The 18,046-nt window shown below is 55.9% G+C and overlaps 9 protein-coding genes across 9 annotated transcripts; 5 read left to right on the top strand and 4 right to left on the bottom strand.

Moving 5' to 3' along the window:
• Positions 1–2,151: 2,151 nt before the first annotated feature.
• Positions 2,152–2,706, bottom strand: PHYSODRAFT_515455 (hypothetical protein; the record flags this gene model as incomplete). Its single annotated transcript, XM_009533958.1, has 1 exon — positions 2,152–2,706. The coding sequence occupies one exon, from the start codon at positions 2,704–2,706 to the stop codon at positions 2,152–2,154; it is 555 nt and encodes a 184-aa protein (XP_009532253.1).
• An 861-nt stretch (positions 2,707–3,567) lies between these two features.
• On the top strand, positions 3,568–3,759 carry PHYSODRAFT_517613 (hypothetical protein; the record flags this gene model as incomplete). The annotated part of the gene is made up of 1 exon (XM_009533957.1): positions 3,568–3,759. A coding segment is annotated over one exon (192 nt), but the record flags the coding sequence as incomplete, so codon positions are not given.
• Positions 3,760–3,869: 110 nt separating this feature from the next.
• Positions 3,870–4,205, bottom strand: PHYSODRAFT_400848 (hypothetical protein; the record flags this gene model as incomplete). Its single annotated transcript, XM_009533956.1, has 1 exon — positions 3,870–4,205. A coding segment is annotated over one exon (336 nt), but the record flags the coding sequence as incomplete, so codon positions are not given.
• Positions 4,206–5,012: 807 nt separating this feature from the next.
• Positions 5,013–8,480, bottom strand: PHYSODRAFT_562900 (elongation factor 3-like protein ABCF transporter family; the record flags this gene model as incomplete). Its single annotated transcript, XM_009533955.1, has 1 exon — positions 5,013–8,480. One exon carries the CDS (start codon positions 8,478–8,480, stop codon positions 5,058–5,060), a length of 3,423 nt encoding a protein of 1,140 aa, XP_009532250.1. The 3' UTR covers positions 5,013–5,057.
• Positions 8,481–9,793: 1,313 nt separating this feature from the next.
• Positions 9,794–10,414, top strand: PHYSODRAFT_317268 (hypothetical protein; the record flags this gene model as incomplete). Its single annotated transcript, XM_009533954.1, has 1 exon — positions 9,794–10,414. One exon carries the CDS (start codon positions 9,794–9,796, stop codon positions 10,412–10,414), a length of 621 nt encoding a protein of 206 aa, XP_009532249.1.
• Positions 10,415–12,563: 2,149 nt separating this feature from the next.
• Positions 12,564–14,258, top strand: PHYSODRAFT_562896 (hypothetical protein; the record flags this gene model as incomplete). The annotated part of the gene is made up of 2 exons (XM_009533953.1): positions 12,564–13,178; positions 13,257–14,258. 2 exons carry the CDS (start codon positions 12,564–12,566, stop codon positions 14,130–14,132), a joined length of 1,491 nt encoding a protein of 496 aa, XP_009532248.1. The 3' UTR covers positions 14,133–14,258.
• Positions 14,259–14,644: 386 nt separating this feature from the next.
• Positions 14,645–16,350, top strand: PHYSODRAFT_303765 (hypothetical protein; the record flags this gene model as incomplete). The annotated part of the gene is made up of 7 exons (XM_009533952.1): positions 14,645–14,785; positions 14,956–15,044; positions 15,167–15,230; positions 15,308–15,848; positions 15,916–15,992; positions 16,071–16,141; positions 16,239–16,350. 7 exons carry the CDS (start codon positions 14,645–14,647, stop codon positions 16,348–16,350), a joined length of 1,095 nt encoding a protein of 364 aa, XP_009532247.1.
• Positions 16,351–16,614: 264 nt separating this feature from the next.
• On the bottom strand, positions 16,615–17,215 carry PHYSODRAFT_514860 (hypothetical protein; the record flags this gene model as incomplete). Its single annotated transcript, XM_009533951.1, has 2 exons — positions 16,615–16,999; positions 17,085–17,215. The coding sequence occupies 2 exons, from the start codon at positions 17,213–17,215 to the stop codon at positions 16,615–16,617; spliced, it is 516 nt and encodes a 171-aa protein (XP_009532246.1).
• Positions 17,216–17,429: 214 nt separating this feature from the next.
• On the top strand, positions 17,430–17,888 carry PHYSODRAFT_336400 (hypothetical protein; the record flags this gene model as incomplete). Its single annotated transcript, XM_009533950.1, has 1 exon — positions 17,430–17,888. The coding sequence occupies one exon, from the start codon at positions 17,430–17,432 to the stop codon at positions 17,886–17,888; it is 459 nt and encodes a 152-aa protein (XP_009532245.1).
• Positions 17,889–18,046: the final 158 nt, after the last annotated feature.

The following is an 18,046-nucleotide window of genomic DNA, read 5'->3' as shown; positions in this document are numbered from 1 at the left end:
TCTGTATCGTACCCAAAGGGTACCCTTGCAAGTAACCCCGTTACAGACATCGTGGATCAGGCTAGACGCTGGTGAGCGTTTGGTATGACTAAGTGCAGGTTTATTAAGAGCCAATTGCTTGAGCCTTTCACATTAAAACTTATCTGTGTCGTCGATACATCACTCAAATGTATGTTATTTGTATCCTATATTACACTAGTGTTACTGGCTTAGAATATACTTTAGAGGCGGCATTCAGAAAACGCCCACAGTTACATCCTAAATTTGTATTGTGCTTTGCAAACGTTTTTGTCGTTTTGACTTGGAGCCCTCCTCGATTTATTATTAAGTCGAGGTCGATTTAATAAAACGAGGTCAAAGAAAGGGACAGATCGATCTATTTACTTAGTAGGCCGGCTAATAACTCGAGCTACGACAATCCAAATCAGGGCTCGAGATCGATTTCCTCGTGGATTTGAGCATAACGAGGCCGATCTACGATAAATCGATCCCTTTTGTGTTTTCAATAGTGCAATTCGACACAATATAAGTCATTGCCGCTGACTCATTGGGCGTACTCTTGAAGAGTAGCCAAACACGTAACGCCTGTATGTACTGTGAGTTCTACTCAAATTTTCCGAGCGGGGCGGATTGAATCGACCGTGGCAAACCGCCGGCGAATCGCCAAAGCACTTGGGTTGACTATGGTCGCCCGGCTATGCCCCCTTGACTCTCTACTAAGCACGGATCGGGCGGCACAGAACCATACCATGACGGTGCCGACATCGGCCGACAGAGTGCCTACAAGCTGGGATTGGCTAAAAAAAAAGCAGACACATCATGCACATCGGGCATGGGGCCCAGGCGGTTAGCAATCAAATGCGCCACTGCTCCAGCAGTGCCAGAGCAAATCCTGGATTGCAGGTGTCAGGCAGTAACAGCCTGACACCTGTAATTCTGCCGCTATTACCAACTTAAGCGTTTGCATGTTGGCTATTAAAACAGCAGCATTAGCGCTGCGTAACATACAAAAACGCAATACATTTCTCATTTTTCGAGAGTCCATCTGGCTGTACTGTATTAAAAGCATTGAAATTTACACGGTTGGTTAGCGCTCGTCGCCTTCGATGCAGCGATGCAGTCCTTCTCACTTTTGCTTTTGCGCTCACCCCGCCGGCGATTTGCTAGCGATTTCACGTCAGTGCTAAGTAAGAGTGGGGAGTTTTTTTTTTGGTGCGCGTCTCTCTTCACGTCCGGCGATTTGCTAGACCTTCCACGAACAGAGATGCAATCCATTGTGGGTAGACGGACTAGGGGCGGTCCAATGTGTGAGAATCAGAGCGGTACATCCGAGAGATATTCTCTCTATGGATCGTACTCGATCAACAATGCGGTGCAAACCCACGTTTTTTAACCGTCGAGGATTTGGTGCCAATCGTGCGTCGTCTTAACGCGGCTGCACCCGAGGAAGAAGGGCCAGCCCCCCATGGCGATGAGAAGTACGGGGCGTATTCTATGCAAGCACTGCATGAAGCGCTTCGCGCCAAGGGCTATCAGCTGCGGTACCTGAACAGTACCAACACGTTCAACTGCAGTTCGCAAAGGTGGTTCAAGAAGATTCCTAGGTCTAGTTTTAGGCACCTTGTGATCATCGGTAGGCCCTTTGGCCAAGAAGAGGGTACCTGGCACTGCATCGCTGGCGCGGCGGTGGGCAACAAGCACTACTTCATCGACTCGGACGAGCTCGTCTACAAGCCAAGTACCGAAGACGGATTACGCCACTTCTTTGCTGATCTGGGCTGTGTTTACGCGGTCGAGCCGATTAACTACCAACAATAAAATCCTAGTTTTACGCAAAACCGTTGTTTAATCTGCAACCTCTGGGTAATCATAAAATATCCTTTAAGACAGAAGCACTCTTATTTTTTACTATTAAAATGGCTACAGTAAAGATTCAGAGTGGTAGCACACCGCCTCGACTGCAGTGCAAGATCTTGTCAAATGCATGAGCTGATTAAGAGTAGATCGATATTATGAAGCTCTGTGGCGTTCCAGCAGTTGCGTACGAAAGTCAAACGCGCACTACATGCTGTACGCTATACATTTATCGAAGTGTAATGTGTAGCGGTGCAGAACATTTATTATAGCCCCACGTTAGAAACTATAACTCAACTACTTCCGTGTAAACAGCTCTTGCGTTTCCTTGGACGCTGGGTCCGTTACGCCTGCGACAGCAACGCGAGCACGGTACGCGTCTACTAGAGCGTTGAGCTTGCTTTCCCGGAAAAACTTGCGCAGTTGCTTGAGTACACCTGATCCAAGTTTGCTCTTGACTCCGTGCTCTTCGAGAAATCTGTACATCCCGGATTCGGCCTCAATTCCGGTACGAACAACTTGGTTGGTGTAGTCAGGGGCCGACGGGTCCAGCGCGAAGCCGTTTGGTAAGAAGAGCTTCATGCAGTTCACGGTGTGCTTGTACGCTGATTTTTTCTGCCGATCCGCACACACGTCCCACATACGCAGTGTTTTTGCGTACCACTCAAACCAAATAGCCGCTGGGCCTTTCGGGAGAGCCTTGCTTCCACACGACTTCGATACAGTAGCGGAATCCTCGCAATGCGATTGTGCTGCCACCACCGGTGCCGGCAAACTTGTCGAGGAGTCACCCTGACCAACTTCGCGCTGACTCTCCAGTTGGGTGACCCGCTCGGTCAAGGCTCGATTCATGGCTATCAGCTCGCCGATGATGCAGTTCTGGTGATTGATCAGCTTTTCTTCTCTTGTGAATGCCTCCGTGTCGTCTTGAGATTCCTCCAGATCCTTTTGTGCCACCTTCGCCTGTAGTTCAGAGCTCCACGCGAGAACTTGAGCTTTTGGTAAACCCAACGCCATCAGGCATTCGCGCATCCGGGTAGCGTACGGGCACATCGGGTAGCGCTCGAGTACCTCGGGAAAATGCTGGATCAGCGCGGCAGTCAGAACTTCAGCGACGCGGGCGTTGAGCTTCTTCTCGGGGTCTTGGGTGCACACGCTTGGCTGGAAAAGAAGATTTCCCAAGCTCAGTGCCTGCTGCCGGCTGGCGGAGTCGAGCCAGGAGAGGGTTGGAACCGGTGGCTCCTTGCTCGAGTCCCACCCGCTGAGAACACGTGCTACTTTCTGGTCTTCACTGGTTGTGTTGAACACGTAAGCGAAAGCCTTGTTGGTAGCCGTCATGTTCCACGAACCATGATCGAAAATCCACTGAGCACTGAGCAGTGGATCACCGTTTGCATGCTGAGCCCCACCACGTCGAAACGAGTGAGACGTCAAGTTTGCAGTTGGCACCGCTTTAGCTTGAGCGGCAGACGCTGTCTTGACAACGCGGTTCACGTAGGCGTGGATCTTCATGTTTTCTTCAGGCAGTTTACGCTTTTTCTGAGGCGGCTCACTTGGCGTGTCGTCGTTCTCACAGGCAACAAGAGCTCAGCTAGTGGCACGTCAACAGGGGCTGTCATACTCTCGTCGCCGCTTGCGGCAAGGTGCGGATGATCCAGCAGCTGTGCGCACGGAGCGTCCTGCATCACCAGGGCCATCGCAATCGCATGCAGGGGGCACGTGATGAAGCTGTTCTTGTCGGGAAAGAGAGAGATGCACTGCTCGTCTGAAGTCTTCACGCGGATGAGCCGGACGAACACAACGCCATCCGCACTCACAGACAGGTTTCCCTTCACCACGAACCCCAGGTCTGAGGCGCGGCCAAACGCGTACCACATCAGCGCCAGTAACGCGGCATCTTGGTAGTCCTTGGGGCTGGTGGCATCATAGTAGAGTCCGACCATGAGAATTCGTAGGTCTTCCTTCCTGCAGGCAGGCGCCTTCTTGACCATTCCACCTTCGATGCGCTTCAGACAATGGCGCTCGAGCGTCTGTCCCATCTTGAGTAGTTTCTTCTCGATGGTGGCTCGGTGGGTCGGGTAGGTGTCGAGCAGCCAGTTCTTTACATGGCGGTAGTAGCTCATGACCGAGTTCTTGGCCAGCGGCTTCCCTCCTCGGCCTTCGACGAAGGCGAGATGAACGCCAAAGCGGTCCATGAGCTTCACAAACACAGCCCCACTCTTATCATCTGCGAGAGAGGCAGCGATGAAGTCCATGGAGACGCCTTGGGTCGCGACGAAGCGTCCGAAGGCGTTGATTGCGGTTTGTAGAGCGCGCTGGGAGTTGGCGGGGGCGAGGTCTTGGAGGCTCATACTGGTTCCGAGTGTTCTGTCGGCAAGAGGGCAGATATTCGAGTGATGAGCAGTAGACTGGTGGCTCGTATTGACGCCCTGCATATTTTCGCCCCCGTGCCTACATTATACGTCGGCACGACGTCGGCATCGTTTTACCCTACACCTAATCAAGCTCATTGGCCGATATTGGGTATATCTAGATGTCATTGGTCAATATACATGCATTGCGGTCAGTCTGCCTATGCTTAAATCAAGTAAAAAAATTGTGTCGGCACCGTCACGATATTTATCCATATGTTTGTTGGCCGGCGATTCGGCAAATGACTTGATGTTTGTATTGGTCGGTTGGACAGACCCCAAACCGACCCGATTCGGCAAATTTGGCCGGAATTCACAATACCCTTATGCAATTTGCTTTACCATACACTCCGCGTCATAAAGTATCGCCAGGGTACATCTTGGGCCGTTTCTCGGTCAATTTTTAGAGTTATGACGTGCTATTTAGATATGTGCTTGGTATTATTTACTAAAGCACAGTGTATGTGTTAGCGCTGCCGATTTTGAACTTTTTAAAAGGACTGGTAATACCAGCCTGGTATACAAACCAACGTATTTTGCACCGCGTCACAATTATCGCCAAGAGCCACACCATACAAAAATCAAGATAAAAATAAAGCTCGCAAACTAATGTATTAGTAGTGTGTTTTTCCACCCTTCCTTTCAAGTACCTCGCCTAGGCATAGACTCCACTGGATTTCCTAGCGTCGCAATAGGAATGTAGATGACCATCTCTCCCCGCGATTTCCATCATAGCTGCACGTACAAAAGCGTCGGTCGTCTATTGATTCAATAGTAAGTTAGGTCTATCACTTACAGCCACTTCCACTCGGGGCTCTCGCGCGTGAGGCCGTCCACGTAGTCGTCGAAGGACACACCCGCGGCCTTACAGAGCTTGCTGAGCTTGCGGATCTGCTGCTTGCTCAGCGGCCGCAGCGTCTTGGGGTTCGTGAGCTTAGTGCGCTTCATGGACGCGTTGATGTTGCTGCCCACCTTCTTCTCCTCCTCGGGCTCCTCCTCGACCACCTTGCGGCCTCCGCCGGCGCGGTACTCCTTCTCCTGGGCCTCACCGATGATCGTCAGGCGGCCGGACTCCACGAGCCACTTCTCCGTGCACAGCGAGTTGTAGAACTCTTCACTGTGAGAAATCATAATGACACCACCCGCGTACTGGCGGATACCGTCCGCCAGCGCGCCCAGCGCCGCGCGGTCCAGGTAGTTCGTCGGCTCATCCAGCACCAGCAAGTGCGGACGGTTCCACATGGCGGCGGCGATGACAAGCTTCACCTTCTGGCCGCCCGAGAGACCGCGGATCTTGCCGTGGGTGCCGAACTCGGCCGGCAGCGCGAAGTCGTCCAGGTGACGCTGGATCTCCTTGGTCGTGAGCGGGCGCAGGTCCAGGCCGCCGGCCAGCGTGGCCTGACGGATGTCCTCCGCCTCGGCCAGAGCGCCCAGGCCCATCTCCTGGAGCTGCTCGAGCGTGTAGCGCTTGTTGTGGCGCTCCGTCATGCCCACGAGCTTGCACTCGTACTCGAGCGTGCCGCGCTTGCCCTTGGTACGGGACACAATCTTCTCGACCTGGCCCTGCTTCTTGCCCACGAGGTTCTTCTCCTCCTCCGTCTGCTTGAGGTTCACGTGGTCGCTCAGCTCGCGGTCGACACCGTTCTCGCCGCCGAAACGCCACTGGAAGTACTCGACCGGACTGCTGTCGAGGTGCTTCTCCACGTGGTGGAACGAGTGCTGCGCCACGTACGCCACACGGACGGCGTGGTGCTTCCAGAAGGTGCCCGTGTCGGGCGACGTCTCCTGCACGATCATCTTGATCAGCGTCGACTTACCGGCGCCGTTCACACCGATCACAGCCACACGCGACGCCAGACACAACTTCACCGACACGTCGTTCAGCTGCGGCTTGGACGCGCCCGGGTACGTGTACGTGGCATTGTCGAGCGTCAGAATACGGCGCGTCATCGAGTTGATGCCCTCGAGACGGCCAGGCTCCGGCAGGTTGAACACCATGTCAGACGACTTTAGCTCGTAGTAGTGCTTGGCCTCCGGGTGGATCTCCACGAACTTGGACAGCGTCATCGGGTACAGCACCAGCTTCTTGGACTCGTAGTGGAAGATGTCCGTGCACACGTTGTCCAGGAACCCGGTGTCGTGCGAAACCAGCAGCACCGTCATCGTCTCGAGCGAGTTCAAGTAGTCCACCAGCCACTGCACGGCATGCACGTCGAGGTGGTTCGTCGGCTCATCCAGCAGCAGCACGTCGGCGTTGTACAGCATGGCGCGAGCAAGCGCCAGCTTCATGCGCCAACCACCGGACAGCGCGTCAATCTCGCCATCCAGCATCTTCTGTGTGAAACCAATGTCCACCAGAGTCTTCTCGACAGTCTCGCGGGTCTGGTGCGACAGCTCCGGGGCCTTGCACATGGACTCCAGCAGACTTCCCTGGCTCTCGACAATGTCTTCGTGCTGCACGTACACCGAGCGCAGGGTCTCCGGGAGGCCCTCAATGGCACCATTGGCCAGGTTGCGCATGAGCGTGGTCTTACCCACACCGTTCTGGCCGATCAGACCATAACGGTGGCCGCGAGTCAAGCGAAGGCGGGCATTACGCAGAAGAATCTTGCCACCGTACGCGAGGGAGAAGTCCAGGTCGCACACGTCGTTGGGGTCCGTGGACTTCTCGCGCTCCTCGCCCAGGCCGCCACCGGCGGCGCGCAGAGCTTCGCAGATGTGCTCCGCGTCCTTGTGGTGCATGTGCGGCTGCAGGTAAGCCATGACGATCTCGCGCCACTCCGAGCCGCGGTTCTGGGTGGCCAGCTCCGTGCACACGTCCGAGACATACGCAAGGGTGAAGTCGTTCAGGCCAGAGTGCGTCGGGCGGTCCAGCGTGTCGGTGAACGCAGTGTGGATGTCGTTCTCCAGCTTGTTACGGATCTCAATGGGGTCCTCCTCCATCGCCTCGCCATCACCAGCGGCGTGCACCAGGTGAGCGCGAGCTTCCTTGGCGGCCTCAACGACCTCCTCGTCGATCAAACGGTCAATGGCCGTCTCAAGCTGCGGGAGCAGCAGCGGCACGAACTGCATCACGTCCGACGGACGCACCACAAGGCGACACATGCTGTCAATAATCTTGGACGCCTTGCGCTTCAGCGACGAGCTGTGGATGCTCGTGTCGCGGAGGGCCTTGTGCAGCAGCGGCGCAATCAGAGACAGCGTCGGCGCGTCCACGTTGGCGACAAAAGTGGTGGCCAGCAGGCTGTCAATGGCCTTCATGGTCTCCTCGGGGCGAGCGATGACACCCACCAGAGTGGGCACGAGCGGCACGACGTCGTCGTTGTTGATCTTGGAACAGACAGCGATCAGCGCCTCAATGGAGGCGGCCTGTACCTGCTTCTTCGTGTCCCAAACGTACTCGGTCACGATCGGCATGATCTCCGGCAGCCAGCCAGACACCTCCTCGCTGGCAGCCTCGCTAAGCTCCTTCAGCAGGTTGAGCGCGGCGACCTTGCTCTGCCACTGGCGCAGCTCCAGCGCCTTGTAAATCTGCTTGAGCACGGTGTGGATCGCGAGCGGGTTCGCCTTCTGCGCGATCGTCTTGGCCAGCGAGGCCGCGACGTTCTTCACGACGTGCTCCGAGTCGGCGTAGCGCTGCATGATGGTGATGAGCTGCTCCACCACGACGGGCTCCATCACGGACGACAGCTGCTCGTTCTTGAGCAGAGCGGAAACGGCCAGCAGCGCGCCTTCGCGGGCGGTGGTGGGCTTGGCCACGAGGAACTTCTTGATCTCGTCGAGCAGGTGGATGGCAGCGGGGCTGGCCACGCCCAGGACCTCCACGGCCGCCACAATGTCAGCGGCGGCGGCGTTGCGCTCGCCCTTGGAGGAGAAGGCAGCCACGAGGCGCGACAGGATGGGGCTCAGCTGCGCCTTGGCTGCCTCCGCGTCCTCGAGCGCCTTGAGCGCCTCGCGCTGCTCCTCGGACGCGAGCTCGCGGAACTCGTCGCTGTCGTCCGACGAGGACGCGGACGTCTCGGAGGGCGGCGGCGACGGCTTCTTGTGCACGGGCGGCACGACCACGCCCAGACCCGACGGGGCCTTGGGCGCCACGACCTGCAGCGACGACGGCGCGTGGTACTCCTGCTCCAGCACGGACGGCTTGCTCTGCGCCATGGCGGCGGCCAGCATGGCGTCGGCCGCGGCCTTACGCGCGCGCTGTCCCTTGCCCATGGTGATCGATCTGTGTGCGGGTGGCTGAGCGAGGAAGGATCCGAGCGGTTGGTGGCCGAAGCGGGAATGAGCCGCTGCCCAGGAGGAGAAGCGGGTCACAGGTCACAGCGCAGCCAGCCAAATCTGAAGTTTTGTAACGGTCGTCGACGCGGCTTGACAACATTTGACAGAGCTTGATCGCGAAAAATAAATGTATTGTCGAAACCGGAGGATATTGTCATTTTACTGTGGACTTTCAGGCAGATATTTTCCCATTATGGGCACGTTCTGGCACGCATCGGTCTTTAACAAACCGCCACCAGCCAATCGGCGGTGGCCGTGTCGCTTGGGTGCTGACTAGATGGGGAGCGCGAGATGCGAACATGTCGCGACCGAGTGCTCCCTCGGCTCGCTGAACAGCATTCATCTTGGTCACCACGGCGCGCACGGTAAGGTTATGCGAACGCCCTCCACAACCCGTAAGCGCGGTTATTTTTTATGGGGGATGTAACTCTATCGCACAAGTGCTCGCCGTGTTGGGTCTAACGGGCTTGGTGACGTTGAAGGCGTTGGTTGAGCTGAACTTCAGTCTGAAGATGGAGTTTGAACTTTGGTAGCCATTCGCCTTCACAGCAATTGGATACGGGGTCCAGGGCCTGGGCCGTATACCGTAGCCGGTTACAGTGAAAGCATCAAGCTTGAGGCCAAGTTTTTAAAAGCTTTACTAAGTAAGCTTTTAAAAAAAGCAACTTTGAAAGCAGGAGGGCTGTATCTGTGACGAGGCCCAGAGACGCAACCCGCAGACAACAAGACCCGCCAGTTCAGCAAGCTCTGAAAGGTTGCGGGCGTGTCCCCCAAAAGCGTTGGCAAGGCTTTAAACCTAGCTTCGATGACTACATGGACCGCCTCACGCAAGAGCGCCGAGTGGAAGTGGCTGAGCGATAGGGCTAACTATATGGATACTATGGATACTACGTATTGGATCAAAAGACGGCCGACACTTTTGGACTGTACGTGCAGTGCAGTGTTTTGACGGTTGATGTTGCCTTTGTCCTTTGGTTTGTAGGCTCTGAAGCTATGCGGCTTTTAATACTGTACAGCGTAGCAATTCATACGATTGTCATTCCTGGGATGCATCTGGCCATTGCTTGCTGCGCTACAAGTGCGAGTTTCCTGTAGCCTACGAGAAGCTACGGTTCAAGTTGCTTCGCTCTCCGTCCAAGCACCAGGCGCCTCGCAACGCTATCGCACACTTCGAGCGATGCATCGATTTCACGAGTGGAGCCATTGGGGTTTGGGGCACTTGAGTCGGGACAGTGCCGGTGCAGTTTCCAATGGGCCGAAGTCGAAGCCGCAGTCTGCCGCGCGACCGTCGCCGCCGCTCTCCGAGCCGAAGCAGGAGCCGCAGCCATGGCTGGAGGCCGAGCAGACGCAGCAGGAGCCGCAGTAGGAGCCCCGTCGACCCCCGGCGTGAGAGCAGGAGGCGCAGTCGCTCCCGGAGCCGCAGCAGCGGGTCCTCTCGCTCACTAGACGAGGAGGAGAGGCGCCTCAAGAGGCACAAGAAGCACTTGAAGAGAGCCAAGAAGGAGGAGAAAAAGCGCCACAAGAAGCACAAGCACAAGAAGGACAAAAAGGAGCAACTGGAAGGAGCGGAGGGCGAAGGATCTCCAGCAACAACGAAGCTCGAACAGGTAGACGAGAAGCAGCAGCAGCAGCAGGAGAAGGCGCCGGTAGACGCGAGGAGTTTCTTCGAGCAGCTGCAGAAGCGGGAGGCGGCGAAGGAACCCGTGGGTACAGCGCACGCGTGCGGTTTGCCCGCTCCTGTGTCGGCGACGGCCATCACGACGTCGGACAAGTGGGAGTGCAGCAAGGCTGGCTGCGGTCACATGAACTCCAAGCACGCGTCCGCCTGCAACAAGTGCGGCGCCATGAAGCGGCTCACCGAGTGGCGCTAGTAAGTAGATAGAGAGGGCCGACGTAGAGAGAGCTTACTAAGACCTGGATAGACACCTGCCGCTTGTTAAACCGAGCACTCGCCACAAACGAGGGCTTGATAAGCGAGCAAAGTGGAGGAATTTCCATAAATCAGTGATTTTCACTGAGATTTGACAAAATGATTGTGATAGCTTGAAACTACTCAGTGATTTGGTAAATAGTAATACTACAGTAGTATTTAATCGCTTCTTTCGATTACTATATTATTTCGAAGTGTACCGCGAGGCTCTCGTTGGGCAAGGCCCCAGTCGATGTGAAGGAAGCAGACACCACGACGAAGGCCGTAGCCTACTTAACTATGCGTCGACATGTTTCCCCCCTTCACATCCGAGCAGAGTCGCCGCGGTAAGAGACTTGAAAGAACTGAGTACCGATGGGATCCGACATATTAAACTAAGAACATGAACCGAAAACCTTGTGACGCACACAATGTTTGCAGGTGGGTGCGGAAGTACTTTGTCTTTCTACGTTGTGGGAATCCGCCACTTTATAAGTTGCCAATACACTACTAGTAGTTACTATATCGCAGCACAATATAATATCATCCTCAACGAGACTTTTACACGACCTGCGTTTATTTTTTTGGTAAGATGTCTCTATTTACATACTACATTTATTCTGGGGTAGGAGTAAAGCTGCTAGTGCAACCTACATCCGATTATTTGTAGCCGATCAAATGAAGACGAGAGCTATGCATAGGCTGGGATAGCTATAGAACTTAGTGTGAGCATCTTCACCGCGGCGGCGCAGTCACTATCGCTATCGCAATTCAACGAGATACAAAGTCGCGCGTGTTGCACGAAGAAGCTCTGAAATCTACGGATTACCTGTTACCTACAGTATCTGTGGTATGTAAATTTGCGTTTCCATTACAACGCATCTCCTGCTACATTGACTAAGAGCCTACCAGGATGTTTATGAGCCTTTCGCCCGTCGACCATTATCATCTTCTGCGGACCCAAACTTAACTCGCACAACACAATCTCGCTCAACTCGAACGCGGTTCATTCCTGAGATTGCAGGATCCGTGGACCCGTGGACGGAGGACCTGTAGCGGAGGTTGAAGCGGTTGGCATTCCGCAAGGCTGTCCTCATTGCTACTTTATCACTTTTATAGGGCTGGGTGCTTGGCTTCACAAAACGTTGGTCTATTAAAAATAACATATTTCATCTGAAGCTACTATCGATGCATGAAAACCAAAAACTAGGAAGGAAGGGGGTATGCGCTTCAAGCATAGTTCAGAAATCACGTAAGTGCCACTGGTTGGGGTCGCCTGTCTACTGTACCGTAGCAACCGGAGTATGTACTAATAACATCGACAGTGATACTATATTATGTAGTATTAGTTGTAGTAGATAAAATACTATCTACATGTACTATTTCTAGTATTACTATAGGTCTACATTTGACTTGCAAATTGTATGGATGCGCTAGTACGATACTACTGATGCTGCATCAGTGAATTCAGGTTTTGTCAAATCTCAGTGAAAATCACTGATTTATGGAAATTCCTCAGCAAAGTGACGTTAGATTGGATTTTCTTCGCCCGGCTAGCCGGTAGCGGCAGCCCCCCGCTCGCTCGCGGCGCGGCGTGGATGATACCGCAGGCATCCCCGTAGAACGTCGCAGAGGCCATCGACGCAAAAGAGCATGGTCTTGTCGGGCGATTCCACCGCGTCAAACTTCAGAAAACCCTGAAAATTCATAGTACAATCGTTGCTCCGTGTCCATTGGGACCAGCCGACAATCCCGGGCCGAATCCAGCTGAGCTGGGCTAAAATTTCCGCCCTATGGCTTAATGTCCCTCACGCATTCATTACTGCACGTACGAACACGCACGGCGCAACCAACAGCACAGCACAACGACCACCAAGCAACCAGCCCCGGCGCCCCAAAAACATAGCTTTTCCATGCCATCTGGCGCCGCCTCTCACTAATCAAATCGAGCTTGACTTGGCTCCAGTATACCGTGCGTATATCGCACTTAGCCGAGCGCATCCGCTCTTTTGTTTTCTTCCCTTCAGCCACTTTGGGATTCGACTCCATCGATCACTCGTGTCAGTCCCAGTCACACACACGCACACACTCACTACCTCCCCACCACGGCCATGAGCGACGGCCAGATCCTGCGCACGGGCGTGCTGTTCAAGAAGGGTTCGGGCACGGGCCCGTTCGGCCGCAAGAACTGGAAGCCGCGCTACTTCGTGCTGACGCCCGCGCGCCTGCAGTACTTCACGTTCGAGGACGGCGAGCTCAAGGGCGAGCTGAGCCTGCAGGGCTGCGACGAGGGCGTGCTGGAGGTCATGCCCGCCGACAGCATGAAGACCGGCAGCAGCGCCTCCACCATCTGGCGCATCGCCATCAACGCGCCTGAGCGGCGCCTGCTCGTGGCCGCCGGCACGGAGATGGAGATGAACGACTGGGTGGACAAGCTCGTGCTGGCCTTCCGCATCAACTCGGGCCAGCCCATGCAGCGCGCGTCCATGCCCGCGCCCGCCTCCGACAACAACATCGCCCACGACGGCCGCGCGGCCGCCGCCTCCATCCCCAGCGTCAACAGCAACCCGAGCATCCGCGACTTCCAGAACTTCTCGGTGCCGCGCCGCGGCATCAACCAGCGCCACAGCGTGGGCGCGGACGTGCGGCCCTCAGCGGAGGAGCACGAGCTGCAGATCGCCCAGGCGGAGAGCATGAAGCAGCAGCAGCTCGAGGAGCAGCGCAGAGTCGAGAAGCAGCAGCGCCAGGAGGAGATCAGGTACGAGCAGCAGATCCGCCGTCAGGAGGAAGAGCAGCACCGCCAGGCAGAGCAGGACGCCGAGATGCGCAGGCAGTTGGCGGCCCAGCAGCAGCGAGAGCAGGAGGAGGAGCTGGCCAGGCAACAAGAGGAGGCGGCGCATGAGGCCGCGCTCGCCGCGGCCGAGGAGCTGCAGCTCCAGGAGGAGCAGGAGAAGCGTGCGCAGAGAGAGCGCGAGATGCAGAGGCAGAAGGAGCTTGAGATGCAGCAGGCCATGGAGCTGCAGCGCGCGCGGGAGGCCGAGGAAGCCGCACGGCTCCAGCAAGAGCAGGAACAGGAGGCGATCCGGAACTCGCGGCTCGCGCACGAGCTGGCCGTGCAAGAGAAGCTCAAGCCGCAGCAGGGCGAGGATCTGCTGGAGCTGCAGCGGCGTCAGAAACGCGAGGAGCACGCGCGCGAGCGTGCCGAGCGCGAGAAGGCGCTCAGGCTCAGGATGCAGCAGGAGCAGGAGGATCTCGCGTTCCGCATGACTCAACAGATGAACTCGCACTTCAGCGTGGACGACGAGTCGGACGACAGCGACTACGAGCCGGAAGCCTCGCCCTCCTCGCCCCTGATCGAGTCTGGCAGCTTGGACGCGTCTGCTCACGCTCCGGCCACCGCGCCGCGCTCGTCTCTGGTCGGCGACGCGAAGCGTGAGATGATCCAGAAGCAGCAGCAGGAGCACCAGCGGCGCCGCGAGGCCGCGCTCAAGCAGGAGCAGCGCGAGCGTGACGCCGAGTGGCGCCAGCAGCAGGTAGAGATGGAGCAGCAGCGCGCCAAGATGGCGGCCTTGAACGTGCGCGAGGCCCCGCGAGAGGTGGAAGTGGCCCCGCGCGAGATCGAGGTGGTGCGGCGGGCGCCCGTGAAGAAACCGACCCCCATGGAGAGCTTCGAGTTTTGAGGAGGCTACCACGTACTACACAGAGTATTGACAGACGCATGGCGTGGATTAAGGTAATTGAAGGGGAAGGAAGGAAGGCAAGTAGGCTATGTCGTTGAACACAGATCGTTAGGTATGAACCACACCCGCCCGCGCGCTGCAATTTCTTGCCAGTTAGTATATGTTCATGTTTCGCTGCAAAGTGATGCACCAAAAGCTTTTGATGAGGTTGAAGTTGAGAGGTCTTGTCAATCCGCCTGACTCAACTCGGCTCGACTCGATATCGCGAAGGGATACTCTCTTGGCGCGCCCCATCAACTCAGCTCCAAACAATGCTTATAGTTGCCGGTTAACACTAGCCTAAACTACTGCGTTGCATTGCTTCGTCCATCCGGGTTAGATCGATGTGCAGGAAGTTCTTGCTGGAGGGACTTCGACATGCATGCGAAGTGACGTGCGTACTCGCGCTCGGATTGGCCAAAACGGCGGTCGGCACAAAAAAGAACTGCACTAAGTTGCAAGAATCTATCAACATGGCAGACCCGCAGCAGGGCGCGCCGGCGCCTGCCGCGAGCGCAAGTTCCAGCAGCTCCAGCGCTTCGTCGCCGTGCGTGTTGCCAGGGGAGCACAGTCAATATCCGATCAACATGGCGGTGGATTTCACGCGATTGCGGGTACGCGGTTGCATGTGGAACGTCTCTCCAGGGTTGAGACGCTTCAAGTTGTGCCATTGCGCCGCTGTTCGGGTGGAAAACTGTGTGCAATGCGTTAGATGAAGGTGCTAACCGGGTTGCTGCAACTTTTGCAACGGTTTGCTGTGTGTTTGACTGCGTAATTGCTCCAGCCCAATGCGCTGCGCAAGTATTTGGCGTTCCACGGCATCCCGGAGGTGCCTGGCAGCTCACGCGAGCAACTGGCAGTTACAGTGGCCAGGTGCGTTGTCTTCGAGTTGCTTTTGCCATTGCCACTGCAAATTTCTTTAAAAGTTGCAATTGCGCTAACCATGTGCGTTAATGTCGCCGGGTTTTTTATGACAAAATGTTGCTGCTACTTAGGCACTTCAACCAGGAGTGCAAAAAAACTGAGGAAGGCTCCAGCATCAAGTCTTTCGTGACTTATGTACGTGCCAAACTGTTATACCTATTGGCGATTGCTTGCAAGAGGTTTCAGGCTCATTTCGGGTTTTTAATTTGCAGCTCACGGGGTCTAACGATACAGTCGAAGCGGCGGAGCTGTTGCGAGCGCAGCCAGCTCAGCGGTTGAAGCGCAAGAAATACGACTTCGATGACGGTGACAAGGAGAACCAGAGCCGACAGGTGACAATCAGCAATGGTGGGCGTATGGAGGCTGTGTTGGCCGAGGAAGACATTGACAACCTTTTCGACTTTGGCCAAGATGGCAATGCGGGGCTAGGCGGCGAGTTCCGTCCGTTTGTGGTCAAGAAGCGGCGGCCAGCGAACCCGGTCAAGAAGTCTCGAGGCACGAATGGCCGCGGACGAGTCGATAGCGGCGACGCTGAAATGATGCAGAAGAAGAAGAAGCGAAAAGGAAGACTCTACTGCACGTGCAAAGGAGCGAGCTTCGGCAACATGATCGCGTGCGACAACAAGAAATGCCTGGATCGATCGAATTGGTACCACATGGGCTGCGTGGGCTTGGACCCCCTGGAAGAACCGCCGGAGACTTGGTACTGCCCAGCGTGCCAAGAGAACGACTCCGCAGACATTCCGGAAAACCGTACGTGGTTCACCATAGTTTACAACGTGGTTGCAGTGTCTAACAGCTTGGTTTATTTGACGCTCAGAGTATCGTAAGCCTGTTGCGAGCGTGACGTATGGAGATATGATCGCGCACGCTTTGACCGTTCTGCCTGGAGGCAAAGTGCGTGCCTTGGATAAAACCTTGCTATTTTGATGGTCGCGCTCACTCGAGATTCGTTGCATTTGGCTTGTGAGCTAGGGCTCCTTCAAGGAGATCTGCGAGTTCGTCGAGGCCGAGTACGAGAGCCAACTTAACTGGAAGCTGGAGAGGTATTTTCGCTGATCCTTTTGCTGTTAGTTGAAGACCAAGCGGATCTGACTAACGCCTACCTTGTTATGCACGGTGGTGCAATTCTGCTTGGGTCAGCGATCAACGCAAGTCTCCAGTGTGGAAGTCCTCGGTACGCAAGATCCTCTTCTCCAACGTGCGCTTCCGGAAACACCCCGAGGTCAAGGGCATGTTCTGCCTGGCCGCGTGAGCCGTCTGCCACTTCGGCTCTGCTCGTGCTTCACGTTCTCTCCGTCCCTAGTGTAGCGTCCGCAACTCCATCAAACCACACATCTTGAACTACCTAATCTGAGTAATTTACGCCCACCGTAGCCATTCCTTCCCATCCGCACCGACCAAATCGCACGACACAACCAAGCGCAGCCGCAACTGCGAGCAGTATATTCCCATCGTCCTCGCCGCGCACTCATTATCACCCCTTCAGGGGTCGTCGGGCCTGCATTTACGTACGTACTTACTGGTCGTTGGGGTCGAGGTCGGGCATGTCCTCGTCGTCGCTGTCGCTGGCGTCGTCGTCCATCATGCCGGCCGCGTTCTGCGCCGCCATCATCTGGTTGATGTCGAAGCCGCCGCCGCCGTTGAGCGCGCTCATGTCGAAGCCCTCCTGCTCCTCGTCCTCGTCCTCGTCCACGAACTTGCTCCAGTCCACCTTGACGTTGGTCTTCTCCAGGTGCTTGTCGGCCAGCAGACGCGGCCAGAACTCCTCGTCCTGGTTCTTCTTGACGATGTGGAAGTGCAGGTTGCGGTCCGTCTTGGCCCAGATGCTGTCCTTGTGCTCCACGTCCACCTCCTTGAACAGGTCCAGCGTCACCTCGTACAGCTGCCCGTTGCTCGTGCCCCTAAAACAATGCAAAAAGCGGATTTATTAGGTAAAAATCCACAGATAGAATCTAAGGGATCGTGTCCTTGTTGGCTGGCACGCACTTGAAAGTGAGCTGCTTGCTGGTGAGCGAGACCTTCTCGTCCTTGACGTCCGGCAGGTCCACGGTCACGTACAGCGCCTCCTTGCGCTGCGCCCACTTGACGGGCGCCCACAGAGCCTTGGTCTCCGACATGATCTCTTCCTCGTAAGTGCTAATTAATTAGCGGAAGCTTTTTGACTGCACGCGGCTGGCTCGGATTCGAGAAAAGTCTCGAACGTGTGGGGCACACAAAATTCGTGTTTTGACACACCACATAACGATTAATCCCAGGTTTAGGCTCTATCATAGGTCCATTTTTGATTGACACGCAAAACGTGAAACGGTCGAGGTGCAACAAATGGCTACAATGGTGGCGCTGAGTGACGACCCGCGCACGACGTGCCGGGCGTCGTCCACGCTGGACCGCAACAAGCAGCTCTACGGCGCTGCGAACATGCTGTCGACCGACCTGTCGAGCTGCTGGAACTCGGCGCAGGGCAGTCCGCAGCAGGTGCAAGTGCTGTTCCACCGCGCGGTGGACGTCTCCGCCCTCTGCGTCATGTTCCAGGGCGGGTTCGTGGGTCAGGACGTGCAGGTCCACGTGAGGAGAGCGGGCGGAGGAGCATCCGGGGCGCAGTGGGAACTCGTGGACGTGGACGTCGACCCGGAGGACGCGAACGACCTGCAGGAGTTCCCGTGTGAGCTGAGCCAAGTGGAGGCCATCGCGCTCACGTTCCAGCGCAGCACCGACTTCTACGGACGCGTGGTCATCTACCGCCTGGAAGTGCGCGGAGTTGAAATGGAGGCAACAAGGCAACTGAGATAGATAGAGAGAAGCGGGTTTAGAGACTGGTTTCGAGATTTTCTTGGCGTGTGGAATTATTGTGTCGATTAGATTTTCCGATGAAACTCTTCACACGATTCTTTCTTTCTTTCTCTCTGAATCAAACTACATGCATCTGCACGGCACTTTATACAACTGGA

The sequence above is a fragment of the Phytophthora sojae genome, assembly GCF_000149755.1.
Source record: "Phytophthora sojae unplaced genomic scaffold PHYSOscaffold_7, whole genome shotgun sequence".
In the NCBI taxonomy this organism is placed as follows: domain Eukaryota; phylum Oomycota; class Peronosporomycetes; order Peronosporales; family Peronosporaceae; genus Phytophthora; species Phytophthora sojae.
Note: the sequence above shows the minus strand (reverse complement) of the source record. Positions and strands in the feature narration are given on the sequence as shown.